Raw genomic sequence first — 18,880 nt, 5'->3', positions numbered from 1 at the left:
TAAAATGCACCCAGATACGAAATGGATTTGCGCATGTTTTCATTGGCATTCTTTCGAACAGCTGCTGTGGGTCCCAAAGCATTTGCTGCATCTTGGCGTGTCAGGGATGGATGCACACCTTGTTTGCCTAACAGAGCTCTTTACAGATATAGTGGAAGGACTGGACGGCAAACGGAACTGAAAACATGGATGGATTGGATTTATCTGGAATCACTGCCCATAATTAGACATGGCTTAACAAGCAATCAAAACCAACGGTTTGCCACGAATTAAAACCCGGTTGGCAGTTAAAGAGAATGCAAATTGACTTATGCATTGGATCTTGTGTGTTGCATGCCACTTTATGATGAATTGGGTTGAAACTTGATGACTGCGAATGTGGTTTTTATTGCGAAAAACATTTTCGCTGCGTGCAGCTGGACAAGACTTCGTTTGGTATTTCAAATATATACCAGCATGGCGTAAATGCATGAATACCGCAGAACCTGCACAACTGCTTGCACGGGTGTCTGGATTGCCGCATGACCATTTGGGACTTTGCACGGGCAATCATCTCTGCGTACTGCATCCGTTGACACCCGACTTTGTAGTGCAGTCACTTCCGCAGGGGTGTAGTTTTCTGTGCCGATGGAAGGGTTCCAGCTTTCCTCAACCTCCCAACCTTGCGAAGAAAGTGGGTCAACTCTGGAAACTTATGTCTAGCAGTGTGTAACGTATATTGGTGGAGCGTAAGACAATAATGTATATTGGTGGCGGTTTAGCCATTTTTCCTGCTCAGCCCCCCCCCCCCCCCCCCCCCCACCTCACGTACGCTAGCGTCGATCACCTGCCTCGACGTCGCGCAGTGCCGTGGCGGCTCTCAGGCCGGTTCAGGTCCAAGTGGCGGAGACGCTTGCATCGGAGTTTTATTGGAGGAGATGCTGGCCCAAAGTGAACGAGTCAGCTGCATGCGATCATACCAGGTAGTCGCGTGCGGTCACGATGGCGCCTGCTCGTGTCATCAACTGTCACCCGCCTCTGCTGAGACCAGTCTATGCACTCTGCTGCTGCCAGTGGGCTGCGCTGTCAGACAGCATGTGTGCCTGGTTTAGAAGACTGGCGTGCGGTCGTCTATCTTACACTCGTCTGTGTTCTTTGCTCCTGACAGTGAGTCGTGTTCCCAGGCGCCACCGTCTGTGAGCGTCCTTGTGAACACAGGTCTGTGCGCTCTTTTGGCATCAAGCTTTGCGCTAAGATGGCACCGTCTGTCTGCCGCGATGCCAATGACCAGACATGCATGACATGATCAAAAAGCATGCTGTCGTCTTTTGATTGCGTGCTGGACATTCGCAAAATGTCTATGCCATCATATCTGTCACCACCACGTTCTGGGCTGATTCTTGTCAGTGAGCCTTTAGTAAGCTCAGCTGACCGTTGTCAGTGTCCTCAGTTAACATCAGAAATGTTCTCGGCCGACCCCGTTAACGCGCGGCGCTGACCCTGCTCCACCTGTCGACAGGTGTCGCTGGCCGTGATGCAGAAGCAGCTGTATGAGAACGTGCAGCAGTCTCGCGGAGGCTCGGCACTGGCTGCCGGTCGACAGGCTGACAGCGACCTGGACATGTCCAGCTTCAATATCAGCTCGCTCGGCTCGGTGGCCATCGCGAGCAAAAAGCTTGAGAGCGAGGACTGAGAGATCGTTTTGGCTTGCTCTTCCAGCGCGATACGGCGCTGAGCCGGCGCGTGGCATGACGCGTGAGCCGTGACGCCTGCTTGTTCAGCTGTGACGGCGGGCGATGCAGTTTTGTGGCGCTGGCAGGAGCGGGGAGAGCAGCGCGCGATATGACGGCCACCACCACGGCGAACACCGGCGCGGGTCGTGGACGAGTGTGACGCGCTTTGGCCGCTCGACCGAGGCCGCAGCGGGGTGCTTGATCGCTTCTGTCACCTTATTCACGCAGACCAGTCGCGCCGCGCCTATTTTGTCTCCCTCGGTGCCAGTGGGTACTCCCGCAGTCTCGGCTCATCCCTTTCTCAATGTCCGAAACACCGGATAAGAGGGCGGTGCTGCGCGGCAAGCCGTCCAAAACTCACACGGCTGTAATTACTCGATTTCTTCGGATCCCCCTGAAAAAACTTTACACAGTTGTTTGATAGGGTCAATTGCATTAGATCCAAACTCAGTTCTGATCTACTGCCCGCGAGTGCCGACAACCAGTTAACTAGAAAACCATGGCTCAGCACGTACCTAGTGCCTGCCTCACATGGATGTGAAGCCGTCCAGTGGTCTGTGACGCTCGGGACATCGGCCATACCCTGCTGACGCGTCGGTAGGTCGAGATGCTGCGAAGGCGGTGGGTCGAGGATGCAGCGGAGGTCGGTCAAGGTCACCTCAAGGGCAGCATATGTCCGTTCGCCCGCGTGCGCTTACTCTCGACACACCTGTGCTCCAGCCACCAGGTCGTGATGGGTGACGGCGGCGCGCTTCGATGGGACCGAACGCAGTCACCGAGACCAGCCACACGAGAGGTCATGTCTTTCAGCTTCGAGCGTTTGGGAGAACGTACGTGTATCCGTGAAAATTCTGTTCTGACACTGAAGACTGGTGTCAGTGATCGGCTATGTAATGCCTTCTCCGCCACCGCGGGAGCGATGGTGGGCGTTTGAGATAGGGGATGATACTTAGATGCGACTTTCCAGTCGACAGGAGGATTAGGTGAACGCCTATTTGGCTTTGTGACTTCCGCTAAATCCAAACCAAACACATGCTTGGATCTTGAAACGGATATTTGATGCTATATCGTCCTTCTGTGACTGGATCTGTACACCGGGTCGCGGCATTTGTTTTGAGGGTTCACGCGTGTTTCGGAACCGAAGCATGCCTCGTAGAATTGTTATCAGATCGTCCACATACGTCAACGGAGATGCAAGATGATGCCGATAGACGCGTTTGTTCTTTGTGCATGCTCTGTCGTGGACGGGGCTGTGGCAGGGACCGGGGGTGGCGGGCGCCCACCACCCCACTGCGGAATGCTACATGAGCACTAACGAATCAAACACCACTCACCCGCGTTCACTTCGGGAGAAGTGGGTGTGATGGGTGATACGATATTTTTGATGATGCTTTAGTGTCTTGCCATATGCCGAACTTGCGTGATTGTGTACACGGCCGCCGAATTACTGCTAATGGCATAATGTAGCCATCATTGATGCTGACTGGCAATCACCGTGTTCGTATTAGTCTTAGCCCAATATATTTGATGAAGGCAGCACTCTTACCGGTGTTCGTGACGTGGCAGTCGAGGCAAAAGCATCTATTGCTACTCTCAAATGAGCAAGATGCGCTTTACATCAGCAAATCCGTCGCCTACGGCAACACGGATAATCACAAGCTTTTTGAAGCCACCAGAGTGGCTCTTCGGTTCGATGGTGAGTGTACAATCGTTTTGCTAAGGCCGTTTGTAGATGTAGGGTGGATGTCTATAATGCACTCGGTACCAACTGACGCTCGGACGTGTTTTTGACACTTATGTAAAGTTCATTTGTGCCAAATTGATGAACATTTTGTTCAAAATTACGTTGGTCGTTAGGTGCCTTCACAAGGAACATTATGCATATCAATAGGACAGCACTAATAACCTTATTCCTCGAAGAATAAGCAGTGGATCTGTCCTTCCATTCTCCTGGTTATTCTACGATGAAAAAGGCTCTTGGTACTGTCTTGTTTATGCGTCATGTCCTGTCCGCTCGCCTTGATCCAATATGGAGCATCCATGCATCACCAGACGAGGCAAATGCTGTGCGCAGAATACATGCAATCCATAAAGCGATCCGACATCTAATATCGACGCCACAATCAGAATAAAGCAGGGATGATAAGGCAAACAAGACGACCGGGTCAGGCCAACGTATGCTCTGAATCAAACAAAATCGAAACCGCTCGTAATTTTCAAACGCAACATCAAAAGACGCCTACGCATAATACACACATCAAACGCGGATGTCACGCTAGAGAATCCTTTGACGTCAATAATACGTCACGCACCAAATCGCCGATCCCACGCACCGTAACGACGGCCGTCCGAGGACTCGGCGGCGTCCACTTACGGGCGTATTTTAGCGCCGCGGTCGGCTGTCAATAATGCAGGGCCGGTGCGCCGATTGATCGCCCTATTTTCCGTCGATGGTCGGTGACCGGCCTGACCACGTACCGCTGAATTATTCGGGGCCCGATAATGTCCCGAGACTACCTGGTCGGACCGATCGGACCGAGGCGGAGACGGTGGCGCCGCCCTGGTGGCAGTCGGGCGCAGCGACCGCGCGGCGACCGATGGCAGCTCAATCAGCCTGGCTTCGATGACGCACGCGGCGAGGGCCGGGCCGGCCGACCGTGAGATTGTGATTCAGGTAGTCCGCATTGATGATGCATGTTGCGTGCACAAATGAACCGGGCCGGACAAAGTGGCGCACGCTGTCGCGCCTTCGAGCGGCATTCTGCTCCGGCCGAGGGTTTCCAGCCTACCGGTGACGGCGGCAAGAACTGGTGCCTACACCTGCCGCTGGCCCTATCCGAGCTCTCCCTGCCCCGGCGCCAAACCGCGCGTTTGTACAATTGGGGTTTAACGAGCGCACCGGCTGAAGTGTCCCGCCAACCTCTCCGCGCCGCCCCGTGCACCGAGGCCACAGCGCTGGCAGACGACAAACCGCAGCGGTTTGTCTTCTGCCGGCGCTGCAGCAGACGGCAAACCGCAGACGTGTATCCACCCCCGCTCGGACTCCGGCCCGTGCCCCCGCAGATCCCGCTTCCTGAAGACGGTCGGGTTGCCCGCGAGATCGCGTCATGTCTCCGTGACTGGCGAGCCGGCTGCAGCGTCGTCAGGCGTCTTCGAGGCGGCGAGCGGCGCGAGGCGAGCAGTTCCACAGCGCGCGTGTGCGGAAGGATCGGTGGACGGCCAACCTCACATCTCGTACATCTGTCGCACAGGCGACTGTATCATCATCCGCTAGTTTCTGAATCAAACCGACACATTTCCCGACGTGCATGCGATTGTCTAATTCTCGACAACACGCTTTACCTCCTCGCAGATGACTCCGACTCAGCTATTCACCATTCTATCAATGCCGCAAGATCTGGTTTCCCAGCCGCGTACTCTCCACCTGGACAAGAATAACTCGTCTGCGCTCAGTTCGAAGAGTTCCTTCTGAGGATCCAATTTGCTTTTTTGTGCCCGTGAAAATCAATTCAAACGAGACATTTTTCCACAGAACGCGAACCGTGGTCAGGATCCGCCGTCGGCTCCATAAATGTTCCAAGAGCAAATCAGCACATAATGTGTTATCATGTATTTTATCCAGAAAAGGCCTCAAGCGAGAATCCAAAGGCAACTGCGGCTTAATCGACCCGTGTCACATAGCAACATAAAAACGCAAAGCGCAAGAAACGCCAAAGGCCTGCGAAGCACAGTGCGGCCCTGCTAACCAGAAGACCGAGAGGTGGAGGCTGATTTCGGCGACTTGGCGATTGTCTTTAGGGCCCAAGTCCTGCTTCTAAAGAAGACGCCATGGCTGTGACTACGGTTAATTTACTCGTGAAAGCTTAGCTACCTCCATCATGTTACCGTGTTACCGTGCTCGTAGTGAAACACCAGCAGTGCTGCTGTGAAATGGTTTGCCACGTTACCGTGCTGGTAGTGAAGCAACAGCAGTGCTTCTGTGAAATGACTCGAGGACACAAACTGTGACCACCTCCGCTGCGTTACCGTAAGTGACAGCGAGGCTGCAGCAGCTCTACCATGAAACGGATAGAGAACGACAAAACCGTGACAATTAGTGGGCAGTGGAATGCACACTCATCACGTGTCGTCTTGGATCCGACTCCAGACGCCCCACTCGACAGCATCTCCGCCGACCGAGGTGCCTAGGTCACCTGTCGACCTGGTTCTCAGCCTCAAACCGCACCACTCTCCCCGCGCCACACAGTCTGGACGGCAAACAGCACGCGACGCGGCCGTCTCCCCGGTCGGGCCGCGGCGTGCGAGCGGCGAGCGCCCGCGTGCCCGCGCCCCCTCAAAGATTGCGCCTCTGCCGCCAGGCCGGCGCCCGCGACGGCAGGGCCGCGCTGCCGGCTCCCTCCCGACAGCAGCCGCGCGCGCTCACGCCCGCACGCGGGCGGAGCGCACGCCGCACGAGCGTCTCCCTCTCACGGGCACTACTCGCGACGGGCGCGCCGGCCGCACGGGAGCGCGGACGCTTCGCCTCCTCTCACAGGTGAAAATTGCCGCCGCGGGACCGCGGGCGGCGGCGGCGTCTCGGCAGGCGGCGGCGGTGTCTCGGCGGGCGGCCGTCGGCGCCTCACATCTCGTCGTCGTCGTCGTCGGCGTCGATGGCCCGCTCGGGGAAGTCCCCGACAGTGACAGACGCCGGCCGCGTCATCAGGCCGTACTTGTCCGCACACTCGAAGTAGCGCCGTCCGTTCACGCTGTGATGCACGGGCGTGCTGTGAGACGACGCGGCGGGTGACGGCGGCGGGGGGGGGGGGGGGGCACGGACGACAGACGACGACCCTTGCCGCTGTGCGTCAGTAAATATCCCAACAAACTGTTGCATTCACCCCCAGCAGCAGTCATCACTGCTCGGTTTCATCGATTCCGCTGTAAGCCCCCGCGAGAGTGGTAAGCTATCAGTCAACACATCGTCCCAACACTCGACGTGCTGGACCAAAAATACCGAAACAAGACACTCGACGTGCTGGACCAAGAACACCGAAACAAGGAGCGAAAGCATTTACGTCGGTAACCTAAAACTTGCGTTTCGGTCATTTTAATTTTAACATATCGCTTTTGGTTGACCTGTCGGGCAAGGGCACATTTGATTCAATTAAATTAATGTCTTCCATTTTAGCTCTTTATGTATCCACAGAGCTACTTTGTGTTACTCAGAGTAGTGCTATTGATTTTCAGACGGCCGGGCAAGGTCCGTTGCGGACGTCCCATCATACTGACGTCGGCTGGGCTTACACATAAAACGTTCACGCGTAACGATATACTTCTGCTGGATTATCAAGGGTTTACGAACGTTTCTTTGGTTGGTTTTTAAGACATGATATACAACTGAAAAACATTATTGACTCACGGGACGTTAATTTTCCGTATTTCTACACGTACACCCCTGAGAACGCGGCCACGGGTCCGGCATCGGATATGTAAGGAACCTAGAATCCGCAAGTCAGATAAAGAGAAGGCGGTTCAAAACTCAGTCAAACAACATGTAAGTGTGGTGCATTAGGCGGTTCGGGAGACAGTTCGGGAAAATTTGAAGCGCTGTACCCTCTGTCTTGGGGAGAGTTCACATGGTATCCACATGGCATCCACACACTATGCATACATGGTATCCACATGGCATCCATACACTATGCATACATGGTATCCACGTGTGGAGTTCACATGGTATCCACACATATGACCATCCTGCCCATTACCACGGTCACACTGAACACTCCGGCAAGAGTTTCCTGCGACCACTAACCATAATCTATACATCACACATGCATATCACGCAGCACTGAAACGACGCCATAAAACTGAAACGTGTCCGTTCCGGCCCCTCACGCACGCTTACCACCTATTGGACAAGCGCCGCGGTATCGCGCACTGGAAACTGCGCAACCACGCAGTCGCTTCCCCGGAAACCCCATCATCGCCATCAACAACGCTGCACACATTCCAGGGACGTGCCGCAATACCGCCGCTGATAACACGCCATTTGGGCCCGATACCGCTCGCTTCCGATAGGAATCAGCTCCCCTCCTCCCCCCCCCCCCCCCTTCCGTGCACCCCCGAGCGACCGTGCAGCGGGCGGGCTCTCACCTGCCGTCGTTCTTCCCCACCGGCTCGTCGCACTGAATTCCTACCCATATGCCGGTGCTGAAGTCCGTGGGACCTGCCGGAAGAGCGCGCACCGGTCAGAAGTTCACGCCCTCCAAGGTCACACAGCGGTCAGCTCATTTTTGCCCGTGCAATGATCGATGGAACAGCGTGCAGGCGAGGCGGTTCTTGCTTATGTCAATCACATCAGCGTCTCTGGAAGCTGGTACCTCACAAGAAATACCGAAACACCGTTGGACCTATGCTAGATTACCCGGAGTCTAGGAATCCTTAGCAAACTTAGCAATCGACAGTTCAGGCACGTTATGTTCCTCACTACGCATGGCAACCTGCGAGAGAAAAGGAAACATGACGATCGTTTATGAAATGAGTTGTCAAGGGGGTTACAAAACGACATTCTAGCAACTGACATGCACACAGACTGACTGCGACATGCACACCTTAAACCAACTGATAATGAAGCGCAAAAGTAGCTACAGACATGACAGCCGAACCGTCTCCCCCCCCCCCCCCCCATAACGAGGGCAGCGGCATGAGATCCTCCCACCTCTGAGATTTTTTCTGATTACCACCAAAGATAGGTTTATTTTATTTTGATAGCCAGCTTTTTACTTATCCTGTTAATTTTCTCAGCGCTTTTGTCCCAATAGTTCCATAAACCTAATAAATAACCTTTTGTGAGAGTCGTTTTGATCAGGTTTCGTCCTGAATAGACAACACAATTCACTTGTTGGCAATAGAGCTTTGTTACGCGTTTGTTTTGTAAGTGTAATCGATTTCGACTTCAGCAATATCAGGCCTGATTGGGTCTGAGGCTGAGGGGTCAGAGGTCAGGTCATGCGAGGTCAAGCTGAGCTAAACATGCCCGATTGTTCTGTTATATGGGTTTCATAACACCTTCAATGCAATGCTGTTTAATCAAGATTTCCACATCGACATCATTTGGGCAGACACTGTACGAACAGTGGTAATTATATTGGGTACGGGCACGCCGGATAAGCTAAATGTAAGCCAAGTAAGTGCCAATAGACAGATAATGCGCTGTCGTTGCACAAACGCGCTGCATTGCCGAATGCTCATTTTTCCACTCGCTTTGTTTATGAGCATTTGCATGCAAGCGCCAGTGGTCTTCCAAAGGTCGAGCAAGGTCATAGGCTGTCATTGTTAGTGGCCGCATGCAGCATCTGGGCTGCGCTGCCATCGCCCGTGATGGCAGTTGCAATATGTATCTTTTGCAGCTTGAGTGAACTTGTTCCGCCTCATTCTGTATCGCATAGCACCTGCACTACGCTTTTTGTTGCCACACATTGTAAGACTTTGTGACCTCGTTCAAAATGCACATGTCTTCCACATGCTTTCAAATATTAGTCATTTGGAACTGTTCGTCGCATTGCGAAGAATGTACTGCATCGTTGTCGTGGCTGGGTACTTACCACATGACCGATAGAGTACTTTTTTGATCTAATTATGCAAGTGTCACTTAAGCCTGTCAAAGGTCGAATCCATAAAATGCAAATTATTCGTAACTGAAGGAGTCATCAGGTTCAAATTGCGTTTGTCGGATAATCTTAGCACAACTATCTGCCGCGTATGTCCATGCAAAGCATGCGGAACCCTAACGACCTAGCTTGACCTCAGAGGTCAGAATTAACCGATAACTTAGGCAAATGTCACGACACTGGTGCTTCTCCATCATGACACCTTGTTCAGTATTGCAGCTACCGATAATGGAACTGGAGACCATGGAATCAAGCAAACATTTTGATTGTGATGTTTCTATAACCTGAAAGGTCATTTAGCTGACGCAGATAAAAAACGAGGCCATTTTCAGAACCGAAAGAATACAAGGAAGAGACTGGTGCTTACGTAAGCATTTTTGTTCTGCAGTTTGGAAATTATACTGGTAAGATCATTACTGATCGTTTAATTTTCGATAGCGTCCGTAAGACCATTGCTGTGACTGGAAGATCGCTTATTAACCTGGAACAAAAAACCGTCTGTCATTGGATTACTCAGTCCACGAGCAACACAGTGGTCTTTACTCCGAGTCTCCATTTTAGTCCAATCGCAAGTACGATCCTGTCGCCCCCCCCCCTCCCCCCGCCGGGAGAGCATGTCAAAATAACCCCGCTGGGCATCGTTTAACGCTCGCCCTACGAGTACCAATATTATTCTCCAAAAACTTCTATATAGTATTAAGCACGGTGCTGAAATTTTAGCTAGCTGAAGGCAGCTACTTTTGCGTGTAGTAGGAATTTGAGGCTTCAGACGATGACGGTTCAGAAATCAGATACATTACCACTCTCACGTTGGTAGTTTTGTTCAAAAGCGACACCTAACGCTTATTCCTCATACGAAATGAGCCCAAGAGAGGTTTGAGAGGGCTTCCCACCCCTTCTATGAACATCATTACTATGAAGTGCATTTCTATTGCTCTGACTGCTACTACGGAGTTTGGTCAAACAAGATCAAGTTAGGCCAAACTTTGATCTTCGCGATCATATCTTACCGTGATCTACTGTTCGTAGATCGTGCCATTTAAACCTTAATGGCACACACCCCGCAGTTTTGGAAGGCTTGTCTAAAGCCGTTTCCTCCATTGATGTGGCTTGCTCTTGATGGAGTCGGACTGGTCCATGCAACAAAGACCTTCACCTCTTCGACTCGAGGTGACGCATGATAGGTTCCGCCCGGCGAAGCCCGCACGTGACTATCTCATATTTTCCCAAGAGCTGTTCAACGTCATTTTCCGCGTTGTCATGGCATGTTCACTTCTTGAGAACACAGAAGGTGTTATATTAGTAAGTGCTAACCCTTATAACCTGATTTGAACCGTCAAAGTTCCGTCAAACCGTCATTTACCACCGTTCAGCGAAATTTAACTGATGCGGTTCGACGGGAGCTTCCCTGTGCCGTGTTTTCTGGCTCCAGTTTTAGTTTCCTTTTATCTTATCTTATATTGTATGAACACACACACACACACGCACACGCACACGCACACGCACACGCACACGCACACGCACACGTACTGCTCGTAAGGCCATGGATACAGCATAAGCGGATATCAAAAACACAATGGAAATATATTGTTCTTACCCAATAAAGAGTGCCCTAATGGCCTATCAAAAGTCAGGCATATCTTGCCACATTTCGGCACCATTGTGATTCAACATCTCCTCCATCTTTAAATACATGACAAATGACAGAGATGATAAATTGCAACCAGATCACATTGATTACAGAGTCACGAATACGGTAAGTGGACCATACGTGAAGCGATACAGATTATGATTGGGGCTTATTTTGCCAACGATAAGTAATCACCTGATGAGTGGTATCCAGCTGAGGTAGTAAAGCACCACAAACGATGTAAACATGGACGCCAATTACCAGGGTACCCCGACGAACAAACTGCACGATCACGTGACCCGCATGGACTTGCTGTGCATTAGTGATGAACGGGCCTGACAGCGCTCCAACGAATGTGGCACACGAGGCATTTGCATTTGCTTCGACTGTACCTGAAGTAAACCTAAAGTAGTGCACTTTGAAACCTGTGGTAGATAAGGTATCAGCATGATGGAAGGTGCAAATAGCGTTGAGCTCCCAATGTATTAAAAACCAATAGGGTCAGTTCAAATTTCAGACGGCCTTCAACACACGTTGGGAGACTGCTCGAAAAGCGATTGGTATTTATGGAAGGACTTGTGCACCTAAAATTTATGTTTTCGCATTGTTCGTACAATGATCAGAAGCATCAGATTTGGTCAAATATCCTGCGCCGCGGATCAGACAAACGCGGAGGCCAGAACGGCTTCAACGACCAGTTCAAGTCGAGCGCGTAGACTCTGCACGCGCACCCGCTGGTGCACATCTGGAAGACCGGCGTCGCCAGAGCGGCGACAGTCTGTTACGCTCCCTCGCTGCAGATGAGAGCCAAGCACAGTGGGGGAGACAAAGAGATCCGAGGGACCAGGAGAAAGAATATGGCTGCTTTACGAGAATTGCTTAGGCCGATGACGACGCCACAAGCTCACGAAAATTGCTTAGGGCCGATAACGATGACGTCCCAGCTCACGAGAATTGCTTAGGGCCGATAACAATGACGTCCCAGCTCACGAAAATTGCTTAGGGCCGATAACAATGACGTCCCAGCTCACGAGAATTGCTTAGGTCGAAAACGAAGTCACGGGCTCAAAACAAAATAGATACCAATGAGCACGTTTCACGAACTTTAGACGGATGTTTACACCTGTTTCGGCAACGCATATTTCCTTTACAGTCCAAGCTCCCAAAACAACCCCGACCCCGCACGGACCCTATTCTGCAAATGCAGCCCCGCGTTTCAGCGAGTACGTCCACGTCCGAGTCCCGGATCAAACGAGAACCGTCAAGGTGGATAGGTCGAGAGCATGAAAAAGTCAGCCGCGCCGGCATCGCCGCACCGCAGCGTTTCGTGGGGACGCGGGGGCGACCAGGGGATGGAACGGGCCTCACCGCAAAAGCGGACCGTGCCGCGCGTGGCCAGCTGACCAGGTCGCGCCACTTCGCAGCGGGCGCCGACCGTGATGGTGGCGGCGCGCGCCTCCTCCTCGCGCTGTTTGCGCTCCTTCTCGGCCGCCAGCCGCGCCATCTCGGCCTGGTCGTACTTGCCCTGCTTAGTGCGCTCCAGGTAAGCCCGCAGCGTATCTGGGGACGGTGACGCGTTTGGTTTAGCCTTATGCCTTGCACAGAACGCGTAACTGTTGTGGCCGTTGCCACCGTCATTTCTCAAGCCACCTGTGGCGAGGCGGGCCGACTGCAGCTGGCAGCGAGCCCCTGATCCGAGCCCCGACGCCTGAAGGTCAGGCCTGTGCTAGGCACCGCCATCTGAGCGGTGGCAGAGGACAGAGGGAGACAGTCAGAGAAACATGACGTTTGAGTGGCAATGCCAACGTTTCGGAGTTTGAGAGAACGCTCCAACTTTCAAAACTGAGTAAAAAATGGAACAAAAATAGACGTGACACCGCTGTTTTTGTGCACTATTTTCTCACACAAACACACACACACACACGCACACGCACACGCACACGCACACGCACACGCGCACGCGCACACGCACGCACACGCTCACGCACAAACACGCCACACTATTTTCACACACACACGCACACGCACACACACACACACACACACACACACACACACACACACACACACACACACACACACACACACACACGCACGCACACACGCACACACGCACACACGCACACACGCCCGCACGCGCGCGCGCACGCACGCACGCACACACGCACACGCACACGCACACACACACACACACACACACACACACACACACACACACACACACACACACACACACACACACACACACACACACACACACACACACTTCAAATGACACTGTAGAAACGTTGTCTTTTTCAGCCTACAAGAGTGACCACAGGGAGACTTTTCACAACCGAATGCTGAAAATTATTCAATAACGCGACACGATCCGTCAATGGAGGGTGAGTAGTGATAGAGACAGGCGACGCCATATAGCCTCAGCAGTTGGGTATGTCGTAAAGCCCCAGTAAAAATTACAACGCAAAGGCCTTCACATATTCCGATACAGTAAGTCAAACAAAACACATTTAATTCGAATAAACAGCATCATGGGACAGACTTGTGCACGGAATATTATGTACGGCTTCAGCATGGGACAGAAGCATGGGACTTCTTCAACGGATACCAACGTTAAGCCGCTCAACTCAGCGTCCAGGCGGTGTCAGTCCACTGCAAGCCACTCACCGACAACTGCAACCCCCGGCACGGCAAAATGGTTTACCCCCTGACACGGCAAAACTCCACTCACCCTGTTTGGAGTTGTACTGCTCATCGCTCAGCTCGTACTTCTGGATATTGCTCGTGTCCTCGAACTCACCCTTCTTGCACGTCTTGTCCTCCACCTGCGGTGCGCGCCAGCACGTGAGGCACCAGCCGATCGCAGGCGACCTTCGCACAGGCGACAACTCAGCGCCAGAGGTAAACGATAGAATGCTGAGACTAGGCTCGTGCTGTAGTCCGTCTGGGGCGGGATCGATTCTGACGCCGGCTCACCACGCACTGAGATGGCTTTAATATGCACTTTGATTATTTAACTGGTGATCATGTATAGTTGGAGGAAAAAGGCACGCAATGACAGCATGGCAATTACGTTGGTTTCGGATTCAATTCCAGTTTTGATCGTAGTTGACCACAAGTTTCTTAATCCACTACCAGGCTGCCTGAAGTACGACTTTCAAGGCTTCGAGTCATTACGGATGGAGACTCATACTTCTTGCCTCAGTGGGCAGTAATACGACCAGGCGGCATAGTAAAATACCGATTCATGGTATTAAACTCATGTCGTGTGTATATGTCAGCCGGCTTTCTAAGAACGCTCATATTTTACGAAAAGCTGTAAGGACTACTTCATGCAGCCACAGCTTTATTAATAGAATTCAGGAGTGAGGCGAGCTTTCACTGCATTCAAACACTTCAAGCTGTGGTGCCTTTGCACCCCCGGTCACAATAGGTGTCGGTAGCACACCGTCAGCAATGAGCCCGAGGGTAGATATTCCTCCAGCAAAGACAGACGTGGCCCACCGCAGCCGGCGGACAGTCCAGGCCTGACCGAGGGTAAGCCGGCTGGACCACGTTAACGCCAGCGCCGGCACTGTCGCGTGGGTGCGCAGGGGAGGTCCCGTCGTGCCGCGGTGTAACATTACATCGTGCGTAGGAGGGGATAAGTTTTCCAATAACAGACCAGTCGGCGACATACCGGGCGGGAAGCGAAAACACGCCAGCAGGGAGCAATTACCGGAGATAATACGCGGACCGTGTGCGGCAGACAGAGGGTTGAAATTCGATCATGCCTTTTGGAGCGGAAAGGCAGGGGGGGGGGCGATGGAGCAGAAGGCACCACTGCACTACTGAAAACGTCTAACGATAGCCCACTGATAATGTTTCGTAGCAAGTGAATCCACATTCATGCCTTCCCTCTTCCCCCTACTCGAAGTCACTATGCTACAAGCCGTCAGCATAGCCGACAACGGAAAGCGTCCAGTCAGAGTACAAATGCCGACATATCCATATGTGCGAGTCCAACACGTCTTCACAGACCTCCTCACAAGGCGCAGACACCAAACAGTACTACCTGCGCCGCACTCACGTGTAAACGCATACCCTCGTCGACCGGGAAGGAACCGAGCAGCGCGGTCTCGCTGTCCATGGCGCACACGAACTGGTCCTGTTTGTCGTACAGCGAGAGCCGCATGGTGGCCGCCGAGCCGCCCGTCACCAGCTCCAGTTTGTTCTGCGGCGGTCAGCAGGGGTCGGACCAGGCCCGCGACTCGGCCGGTCTCGGCGCGGCGAGCATGACCAGCGCCCGGGCACGGGCGCCGGCGAGCACGGACCGGGAGCCGTGCCCAGTCAGTTAGCTATTGAGTAAGGGACCGTCGACTGCCTCGGTTATTTGCGTCTGGGACCGTGCCGCCACGCGCCGTCCGGCTGACACCTGGGGAGACTATGGTGCGGCAGACAGCCCCGGCGCTCACGAGAGAACAGCCGACACCAGCCGGAACGGACCACGATCAACGGAGCGTCCTCCCGCCGTGGATGCCGCACAGCGGTCACGTTCGGTCACACATTAAACAGGCCCTGTATCAACGCCGCGCCGCACGCTTCCACGGCCTGACACTGACAGCCTTGCCGGGGCTGCCATGTGACTGAAGTCACGATAAGGCGTTCTCTTCATCTGAAGGCCTGGGGTTCGGTTCCCCACGGCTGCATATTTTACAGGTGCTGACGTGCCAGTTGGCGTAATTGGTTTCGGTACGAATGACCGTATGTTTTGCTCGTTACATGATGCACGAATAACAATCATCGCGCGCATGAACAGTGTAACACAATATGGCGACTCGTAGCCAACTACAAGCTGCGATTTATCGACTGTGCGTGCCTCAAGTAACATCAAAATTGTCTGCGTCATAGATGACTCCGGTCTGTCATGGGGTGACAGTGTCTCCAGTGCCGTGAAAAAGTGCAATGACATCCTCGTTTCCTTGCACAAATTTCGTCATCACTTAAGACTTCCTCAAAATTATAATCCAGGCGTGCGTGTTCTCTCGCATCACGTACTGTCTGTGCGTGAGGAGTTGGGCGACCAGGGGTCAACCACACAAAATTAAAAAGCCTTCAGGGTAACTGAGGAAGGCAGGCGGACCTCGCGGGGTCCGCGCGCTTTCTGTCCCACGCGTCGATGTTTCGACCCGTCAAACGCGCGCCTCGGACAGAGGTAGTCTGCACCTGCGCAGGCACCGATTGGCTGCCCCGCAGGGGGGGGGGGGGGGTTCTCGCATCAGACCGCAGCTGTCTGGGACCGCCTGTCACCGTACGCCTACGTTTGTAGGCGCACGTCTCAAACGTACGCGTGAGATCTCCATACGTAGCGTACATCTGACCACTGACCACTGACCACTGATCTAGCCCATAATGCATTGATAGGTTTAACACTTGCTCGTAGTCATTGCTCGTATCATTTCATTGCACCCCTTTAATGTGTGCCTTCTTATGCTGCACGCTTTAGTGTAAAGTTTGAAGCACGACCATGTCCTGAAACCGTAAAAGCCACCTTGCGGATGGTTTCCAAGATACTGATACCGATACTGATTAGCTTCCATTTGGGCGAGAACACGCCAGGAGAAAAGTAATTTCCGTTCCTAGTCTATAGGTTGCCTCCAGGACATATATAGTAAGCAGGCGTTTTACGTTACAAATATTTTTGGACCGCTCTCTGACGATGGTCAGATAGGTCATGCCAGACGACAGTCACATGACTTACATGAATTTTTTAAAGTATCTACTACCTATAAAGCATGCCTTTCAACCCGTGCTGTCTCACCTTCAGCGCCAGAATCGTAAGACTTTTCTGAAATCGTTTCTGCATCGGGAACTGGGTAATATTGCTAGTGACCATAACATTGACTGTGTCGGCAGTGACCACTTGATATTCAGCCATCTTGGAGAATTTCAGATCGGCGAAGCTAGCACGTGACACACCCGGACGACAAGGGCGATTTCTGAAACAGAGATGGACGGCGGCATTAGCAGGGCAACATCCGGCAGGAACCTTAACAGGCGGCACACATCAGTATTTTAAGTTCCCATGTTCTAGCAATGCTGGTATTGAGGCGCACCAGGATAGATAATCAAGGGTCGCGGGACGAACAAGACACCACCTACTATCCGAGCATTTCAAGTGCTTTTCGGATTCGGAATTTTACGCCCGGCTGTACGACAGCGTACGTCATGGTTTAGACGAGCTGAAATGGCCACAGTGCGATGCGGAGCATACCTTGGCTTGGACCCCAGCATCGTGAAGGTTGCACGTTCCCTTTAATAAAAAAATCTGGCGAAAAATACAAGGGGCTTAGTCGTTCGTTGCGGACGCAAGCGATTCTTCCTAACGTGAATGTCGTAAAGGTCTTTAAAGGTTGCAATTTTACGCGGCGCAAAAATCAAAGGTTCCGCACGCCGAAATGCTCGTTTCGATGTTTCTCGCGAACTTGCATTTTCAAGACGTCTTCGACATGCTAATATTTGGAAATGACTTCCCCTCCTTACCAAACACCTCGATTTCCGAGCGCTCAGAGTTCCAAGCTCTGCACAGGATCTTGCTTGTCTTGGGTGACCATGCAGCACGAGCGGCTGAATGACTGAGCCATGATGGACCAGTGAATTACGCTCTTAGCCTGCTTCATACAGTTAACCGCACTCAACTTATGTAACCATCAGGTGTGCGTGTGCGTGTCATGCATATATTTTTACATGTGGATCCACCGAGCATTAGCACCTCGGCACCACCTCGGAATAATGATACATACGTAAGCTCTGAACTTTTCCGACCGACAGCCATAAGGCACACAATCACGGCATATGTATGGCTTGACTACCTACACATGCAAGCCCTGTCCTCCCACGTTACTAGCATGGCCACAGGAGCCAAACACGCCAGCGACGGAAAGCAATCGCAGCTGGCATCCCGCCATCCTTCCGCCGTGCAGGCGTGCGTCCGACTTCTTCCCGATGGGTGTAAACACAACAGCAAGTCCTCGCCCGGGAGAAGGAACAAAGTGACACCGACAGGGAGTGGCGCATGAGAGGGCGTGGCACAACGCTAGCCACGAGATCGGATATTCACGGTGGCTCAGTCCCTGCTGAACGAACAGACGCCCGCGTAACAACGTAACAGTAAGCGCACTCGTCATTCGACATATTGCGGCTTCCTCATCACTGAGTTCACGCAGGTTTTGCAGGCCAATACCGTTCCCACAGCCCTCGACACAGAAGCACGTCCAGCATCAATGCATCCCTCATCGTGCCGAATGTGACATTTCTGCAAGCTAGGATTATTGGCAAGCAACGTAAATGGCATATGTTCTGTCGCTGTATGGCACCCGCCAAACCATACGGTGAAATAATCTGAATACTCTTCGGCCTCTTTAACGTAACTACGATTATTGGTATTCGTCATTGTCCACCTACATAATGAGTGAGTCCTCCAGCACAGCCATCCTCGCCAGTCCTTTCTCCTAATACCGCTTCACTCCACCGGTCTTTCCTCTCCATCCCCCGACCAATCGTCTCCGCTCACCCCCATCCTTCCCCCGGACCCGGGCCAGCAGCCTCCACCACCGCCTCCTTCCAGTCGCACCCATCATCTCCAGACCGCTCGCTCAGTCCCCGCCCGTCTCGGCGGCGCCGGCCGCCGCCGGCGCCGCGCGGAAGAACACCCGCGCCGCCGCCAGGTTGTAGAAGACGAGGTCGTACTGGCGGCGCGCCTGCCGCAGCCGGCTCAGGGTCAATCCGATCGCCTGCTGGAGCTTGTCGTCGGCCGGCTCGCCGCTGCCCCTGCCGCTCCGCCGCCGCCCCGCTCGCGCTCCCCCGTGCGCCGCCACCTCCTCGAACCAGTAGAGCGCGTCAAACGCGCT

The 18,880-nt window shown here is 53.0% G+C and overlaps 1 protein-coding gene across 1 annotated transcript; it reads right to left on the bottom strand.

Moving 5' to 3' along the window:
* Positions 1-6,157: 6,157 nt before the first annotated feature.
* On the bottom strand, positions 6,158-17,298 carry LOC119093729 (tubulin-folding cofactor B-like). The gene is made up of 7 exons (XM_037216735.1): positions 17,245-17,298; positions 16,792-16,969; positions 15,061-15,204; positions 13,723-13,816; positions 12,360-12,551; positions 7,845-7,917; positions 6,158-6,457 (listed from the first exon to the last, which is right to left on the bottom strand). The coding sequence occupies exons 1-7, from the start codon at positions 17,262-17,264 to the stop codon at positions 6,331-6,333; spliced, it is 828 nt and encodes a 275-aa protein (XP_037072630.1). The 5' UTR covers positions 17,265-17,298; the 3' UTR covers positions 6,158-6,330.
* Between the last annotated feature and the right edge of the window lie 1,582 nt (positions 17,299-18,880).

The sequence above is a fragment of the Pollicipes pollicipes genome, unplaced genomic scaffold, assembly GCF_011947565.3.
Source record: "Pollicipes pollicipes isolate AB1234 unplaced genomic scaffold, Ppol_2.1 Scaffold_4002;HRSCAF=4701_pilon_pilon_pilon, whole genome shotgun sequence".
In the NCBI taxonomy this organism is placed as follows: domain Eukaryota; kingdom Metazoa; phylum Arthropoda; class Thecostraca; order Pollicipedomorpha; family Pollicipedidae; genus Pollicipes; species Pollicipes pollicipes.
The sequence above is the reverse complement of the archived record's forward strand: the minus strand, read 5'-3'. Positions and strand labels throughout refer to the sequence as shown.

What these genes read in the sequence shown, in the direction of transcription:
- LOC119093729 (XM_037216735.1), bottom strand. Translation starts at nt 17,264, where the DNA reads ATGCTGGGGTCCAAGCCAAG. An exon ending in TTACGATTCTGGCGCTGAAG is followed by an intron (nt 15,205 to 16,791) that starts GTGAGACAGCAC and finishes TGACCGCCGCAG; the next exon opens with AACAAACTGGAGCTGGTGAC. An exon ending in ACGAGGGTATGCGTTTACAC is followed by an intron (nt 13,817 to 15,060) that starts GTGAGTGCGGCG and finishes CGCGCACCGCAG; the next exon opens with GTGGAGGACAAGACGTGCAA.